This window comes from Trachymyrmex septentrionalis, unplaced genomic scaffold (genome assembly GCF_001594115.1).
Source record: "Trachymyrmex septentrionalis isolate Tsep2-gDNA-1 unplaced genomic scaffold, Tsep1.0 scaffold277, whole genome shotgun sequence".
In the NCBI taxonomy this organism is placed as follows: domain Eukaryota; kingdom Metazoa; phylum Arthropoda; class Insecta; order Hymenoptera; family Formicidae; genus Trachymyrmex; species Trachymyrmex septentrionalis.
This window is the reverse complement of record NW_017305438.1, coordinates 16,672-23,662: the sequence shown is the minus strand read 5'-3', so window position 1 is coordinate 23,662 and position 6,991 is coordinate 16,672. Positions and strand designations below refer to the sequence as shown.

General features: G+C 30.5%; 2 protein-coding genes across 2 annotated transcripts; one reads left to right on the top strand and one right to left on the bottom strand.

Moving 5' to 3' along the window:
- The first annotated feature begins 1,189 nt into the window (after positions 1–1,189).
- On the top strand, positions 1,190–3,941 carry LOC108749228 (UPF0396 protein CG6066). The gene is made up of 4 exons (XM_018487794.1): positions 1,190–1,563; positions 2,377–2,470; positions 2,976–3,421; positions 3,699–3,941. Exons 1-4 carry the CDS (start codon positions 1,460–1,462, stop codon positions 3,871–3,873), a joined length of 819 nt encoding a protein of 272 aa, XP_018343296.1. The 5' UTR covers positions 1,190–1,459; the 3' UTR covers positions 3,874–3,941.
- Positions 3,942–4,011: 70 nt separating this feature from the next.
- On the bottom strand, positions 4,012–6,372 carry LOC108749227. Its single transcript, XM_018487793.1, has 6 exons — positions 6,078–6,372; positions 5,191–5,409; positions 4,892–5,054; positions 4,631–4,818; positions 4,338–4,500; positions 4,012–4,273 (listed from the first exon to the last, which is right to left on the bottom strand). The coding sequence occupies exons 1-6, from the start codon at positions 6,211–6,213 to the stop codon at positions 4,210–4,212; spliced, it is 933 nt and encodes a 310-aa protein (XP_018343295.1). The 5' UTR covers positions 6,214–6,372; the 3' UTR covers positions 4,012–4,209.
- Positions 6,373–6,991: the final 619 nt, after the last annotated feature.

Here is a 6,991-nt window from a genome sequence, read left to right as displayed (position 1 = left end):
TTTTTTTTTTTTTTTTTGAAATAATCTATATAATTTCCGAAGAAATACAAAACCTAAAGAAGTTTAAGATACTTTTTTTTTAATGAAAAATTCTTAAAAATATGAGATATACGAATTTTTTCACCAAAGACGACTTCCTGTTACTTCATGGCTGTCGAATTATGTTCGCTAGGATACAGACTTTCGCTAGGATACGCAAGTGTATATATGCATATATAGTTAAGGTAGACGATAGAAAGAAAAGAGATAGAAAGAAAAAGAGACGGCGAGAAAGAGAATTATGTACCGGACCAGTAGAGAGATCATTAGCGAAAAAAGCGTCTCGAAGCGTAAATAATAAAGGCGCGCTCAAACTCGCTCGTTATTTGAAAATCGCAATGTGCTGCGGTATTATGCGAAACCACGCAAACGCACTGTGCCCCTCGTGTATACACACCAATTTCAATAAAAGCGGCAGCTCTTGTCTTGTAGGAAACCATCGCACTTGTATCATTTACCTTTCTACATTTCAGTTTCAAGTAAAGCTCGAATAAGCGAATGTCTTCAAAAAATATATCGGAATCTTTCAATATATAATCATTCTTCAATTTAACGATTTAACAAAAATTTTTTTGAAGTTATTGCATACATATTTCAATTATTTTTAAAATATTTCAAATTTTCAAAAATTTTTCACGAAATCCTTCAAAATATATAAATATATCTAGGAAATATCAAAAGTCCCGGGAAAAAAATTATATGGACATATTTTATATATAATTATATATAATTTTATATAAAATTATGTATGAAACATTTTTTTCCGGGGTTTTTAAATATACATATTCTTTTTTTATAATATTTGTTTATAATTTTTATAATCTTTTTTTATGATATATAGCATTTCTAAAATATTTTAATGCAATATTTTTAAATATTTTATAAATATTCACAAAATATTTCTGAAATATTCCAAACAATTATTCATATGAACAATTTTTTTGTACCGAATAGGTCGTGAATATTCAAATAAATGAAAGAAAGAGGAACTTGTAAGACATAGTTCATAAAAAAAAGAGAAAAAGTACTTTAATCTCTACTCGAAAAGGATAGACGTGGGAATTTGAGAAAGAAGAGAAAGAAAAACGGCACGATTCTCTGCAACTTCACGTCGTTATACATGAGAGAGTGAACCTAACCTTGCCTAACCTTCATTGTCAACAGACGCGTCGCTAAAAAGATAGATAAAAAAGCAGAGGAGTGTCATCGGTTCCAATTTTTATCTATCAAATCGAGTATTCGTACAAAAAGAAAAGGAAAAACTTAAAGAAGAAGGAGAAAAACAAATGGATACGTGATATATTTAGTTTTATCACTTAATTCTGCGTGAAGTTGAAGGAAAAGACCTGCTGCCTTTTAACGGCAGCAGTTTTCGTAAATAAATTAATCTTCGTAAAAGGAGAAGAGAAAACGCGAAGAGATGATGAACGAGAAGATGATGGACGCGCGAAGGCGCGAGAGAGAGCTGATCGGATTACGCGGAGTTCCTGAGGCTTGGAGCAGATCCCCGACGCAAATCGAATAGTACGTAGACACGGTAGATATCTTCTTTAAATAGAATGTATAGAACTTTTACAACATATTAGTAGCTTGATCGTTGCTGTATTCATTCGGGTCGTCGATCCTGACGACAGCATCCGCCGAGAAAGAATTAACTCTGACAACGATCACTTGTAATTTATATCCTTTGAGGTTAGGATTGGTGCTATTACGTTATTATTAATTCGTTACTCGCGTGGAATATCCCAGCCTTATAAATTCGCTAAATGTATGAATGCTATTTATGCACAATACATTTAGTATAAATTATTTCACATTTAAAAAAAAATGCATTTATCTTAATCTAAAGGACAGAATATAACAAATGTTATGGATATCCCATATTTTACAATTTAAAAAAATTGAATTTATCTTTATTTAAAGAATGTAGAGAATATGACAAATTTTTTATATTTATTTAATTATTAGGATGTCCAGGATACTCCAACCTTATAAATTCAAATATATGAATATTATTGTATTCTTTATTATAATTATTCCAAATTTTTCACGATTTAAAAGAAATTGTATTTATTTTTATTAAAATAATATATGGAATATAATAAATCTTTATATATTTGTAAATCAAAGAGAACAATAAAGGATGAGATATAATGTTGGAGTAAAATATATCACACAAATAATTAAGTTAAAAATCATGCGAGTAATATAAGATTAATACATTAACTTACTAAATTGAGTTCTAAGACTTTCAATAAATTATACTAGCAGTTCATATTGAAACAATATATCTATCTGGCATAGTATTGAAGTTTCAATTTGTTATTGCATTTGCAGTAGCTCAGATGAGCAGGACGAAGATTTGAGTAAACATAAGGACAATATTTTATCAAAGGATCGCAAGAGGAAGAGACATGATGCTAAAAAGAAGGTACTGGATTAATTATGGAAACATTCAATCGAACAATGATATTCAATTAAATACAGTGAATGCTAAAACTTTTCAGCCAACATATAATTTTATGACACTTTTTGACAGTCTTTTTTTCAATTTATAAGTTAATAAAATTCTTGTTGCAAATTAAGAACACTATGGCTGCGTTCAACAGAGAAAGCAGCTTTACAACTGTTGCAAAATTCTTCAATATGATATTGTTTCTTGCTTTTGGATTCTTACAGATCTAAACGTATAAACCAATCATATTGAAGAATTTTACAACAGTTGCAAAGCTGCTTCTCTGCTGAACACAGCCAATATTTTTAATGCTAAAATATATTAAATACTTGTATACTAGATGTTTATTTGTAAAGATTTTTTATTTAAGCAATACAATAAAATTATTCATTTAGCCGAAAATTTTTAGCAGCCAGTAGCCAGTATGTGGAAAAATATTAATAATAATATTAAATAATTTAAAATAATATTAAATATTTAGAAGAGCAAGAAACTGAAGAAGGAGAAGAAGGCAAGGAAAGAGAAAAAGAGAGAAAAGAAGGCAAAGAGAGAAGCGAGAAGAGAGAAGAGGAAGAAAAAGAAAGCGAAGAAAGAAACGGACAGTAGTAGCTCTGACGATAGTGATAGCAGCAATAGCAATGATGAAGAGGTCTGGGTAGAAAAAACCACCATTCTTGATAAACCAAAGCCAAAGAAAGGCTCGAGTTCGGATGACAGTGGAGACGATGGTATGGTTGGACCAGCCCCGAAACCGCACGTGACTCTTTCAGCCAAGGATTTCGGTAAAGCCCTGCTACCAGGCGAGGGTGCGGCAATGGCAGCTTACGTCGCTGAAGGAAAACGCATACCCAGGAGAGGTGAGATCGGGCTAACATCAGAGGAGATTGCGGCATATGAATCTGTCGGTTATGTCATGAGTGGCAGCAGGTAATGCATATCAATACGCAGAAAATTTCGATTTCTTTGATTTCTGCTTTATAGAATGACAATAGATTTTCAACGTCATACTGAAAGTAGTTATTAATTATCCAAATATATAAAATTATGTTCGACTCACTATTCCAATCATTACTAATGGTAATTTTCGATAATCTTAAATATCAAATAAAACAAAATATTTTTACTACTTGTCAGGACAACGTTAAACATGCTTTATCTTTATTTAAATAATTTTGATTTTAATCTTTTTCTATCTTTTCTAAAGGCATCGCCGTATGGAAGCGGTTCGTATCCGAAAGGAAAATCAGATCTATTCTGCCGACGAGAAGCGTGCCTTGGCAATGTTCAGTAAAGAAGAACGGCAGAAGAGGGAAAATCTTATATTGGGACAATTTAGAGAGATGATTAATCACAAGAAAATGGCACAGGAGAAGAATTGAAGATTTCATCGTTTATAAAACATGACATAGATTCTTGTGTATATACATATTGTATAATTCTAAGCTTTTGTAAATTATAGGAAGATAATGTATATAAAAATATAAGTCTATGTACATATTTAAATAATTATTTGTTTTCTCAATTTTTCGTGGAATAGTTTTGTCAACAGCAATCAAAAAATAATATCTAACAATATTGCATCAAAATAAAACTTTATCTTTTATTAGTGCAACAATAGAGTATCTCAAAATTCTGTGTGTGTATGTGTGTGTGTTAAAAATCAGTGCAATAATGAAAATATTCTAATTCCCCTTTTGTGTTCCACTATTGTTCTTTTATTTTTTCTTCTTTTCTTCTCTTCGTTTCCACTCCTCCCAACCTCCTTCAAAATTAAATACCCTGCAAAATAATATAGAGGTCTATTATAAATTTCTACTAGTGATTCTGAAAGATATTGTCATACTGTTTGTATCCCAATTCCTGCATCTGTTTTTGGACACGTTCGGATCTGATGCCAGAGCGACAACTAAATATGATCTTTGTGTCTTCAGTCGGTTTGGGTTTACTGTATTTTTCCTCAAAATCCTCCTCCGAAAGTTCTTTGAATTCTTTAACAACATCACTCGCTGTAACAAATGTATATTTAATTACTTGTTATATATTATTTATATACGCTAATCATACCACATTATGTATGATATTTGAGAAATTAATAGTAAAGTTTCAACATTTAGAAATACAACGAAAGATTCTTACATCTTATATTAATACTTTTTGGTATTTTGCCAGTTTCAGCTAACTCTTCAGGCTCTCTAACATCGACGATCAGAACATCAGATTTCTTTTGATCTTCCAATAACTGATCATATTTGATTATAAAAGTTTGTCTTTCCGGGTTTTGTTTGTCATGCCACTCTTTGAAACCTCCCCTGTATAAATATACCCTGCAAAACAGAATACAAAACTTTATTATAATAAATCCTTACTCTAATAATTCTAAAAGCGATATTGTCATACTGTGTGTATCCTTTTTCATTCATCTTTTTTACCGCGTTCTCAGCTCTTTTACCAGAGTAACAACTAAATATCATTTTTGTGTGTTGATCCGGTTTAGGTATCCCGTATTTTTTTTGGAAATTTTCGTCCTCAAGATTTACGAGTTCATTAACGACATCATCCTCTGAAACAAATGTATAATTATTTACTGTTATAGATTATTCTTCTAATTATACAACATTATTATATTACTGTGTGATGTTTGAGAAATGAAAGTAATAAACTTTCCAAAATTTATACACACAATGAAAGATTTATACCTCTTATATTAATGGTTTTTGATATTTGGCCATAACACTCAATTTCTTCAGGTTCTCTAACATCAAAGAACAGAAAATCTGGCTTCTCCTTCTCTAATTCTCGCAATAAGTCTAAATAATAAATTATAAATTTTTCTTTTATTGCCATTCCGTTTTTGCACAGAACTTCAATATTTTTTTCCCGATATGGTATATTCGAAGAATACAAGGTCCTTGTCACTGAAAAAAAGTAGATTACAAACACACTGATAAGATATATTTCAAATATTTAACATAAACATTTTTTTATTTCATTAATGAATTTCAGCGACTACTTTCAACAAAGTAATAAATAAACAAAAAAAAACACAAAAGGAAAAAGAATTCTGATAAAAGATTCTGCATTAATAATATTTAAAAAATAATGGCTTTGGTCAAATGGTAATAATTTGGTAATAATATTGGTCATAATTTGGTAATGGCTTTGGCTGGGATATTTTATAGAATTGGAGATATCAAATTTCATTCAGCACAACCAATTAAAAATGACCAATTTTTGTTATAGCATATTTGAAAATTGCTATTTTTAATCTAATAGAACTGAAAAATATTTTTACTTATTATTTATTTATTATTAAACTATTTATTTTTTAACAACTATGTCTTAATACTTTTATGCATAGATAATGAGATGAATGAATTGATGTAAAGAAAATATAGTTTCTTTTTTAATTTACACAATTAAAAATTACATATTTTTTTAAAAAACATTTCACCAGGGAATGTACAAAATATCACACTTCCAATCGATTTGACCATTTTTTCCATTAGTGTGAAGTCCTTTATACAAATCAGTATTGTGATTTTTCTAAATCTCTCATTTTTATCACAGAAATAAAATTACATACGATTGTCTGCACTCGGACGTTTAAACGTAATTTCCAAAAATTGTTGACAACTCGTCCATACGTGTCGATTTCTGCGAGAACAACTCGATAATACGAATGAGAACGCTTGATACACTTGTCGAGAAAATCTATACATAATGAGTATCAACTTTTTGTTGCTAAGAAGCGATTACTGTCACGATGATACACATAACACTGTAAGTGCGTTCAGAGAGACACTATTAGCACTATTTGTATTATTCTATCTCCATTGTTTATCATACATAAAATAAAGATAGAATAATATAAATAGTGCTAACGCACGCTCCCCGAACGCACCTCGTGATATATGTATATTGTCCATCTAGTTAATAGGTTTGTCGCGTCGCGCATATTCCAACATGCTTCAATATATTCCTATCATAGTTCCTACTCACTCCAATGCACTCATTAGAGTGAGTAGAAACTATAGCACAAGCATATTGGAGCATATTGGAGCATGCGATCAGTGCTGCCAATTTATCCTACCGTTTTAGCGGTAGATTTACCATTTTGGCTCACAAACTTACTGCCTATTGTTTCAACTAGGTTATTTACCGTCTTTTTTAATTTTATTTTGCTAGTATATAATATCCTACTGTTACTGATTATTTTATTCAAAGATTGGTATCTCCTATCCGCTATGTGTTCGCGCATCTCGTTCATCCTTCTGATTGGACGTTAGTATCGCCGTATACGCTACTCGTGTGTCATTAGTTTAGTGTCCGAAAGACCTATTTTGTAACCTGTAACTTTTTAACGATAATTTTACTAGCTAGGGTCGTCACGCAGGTATTTTACATGGCAAAGATTAAAAAAAAAACAAAATAACAGTAACACATAATTATAATTTTCCATTCAATAGTGTGTGTTACTATTATGCATAAGACATATTA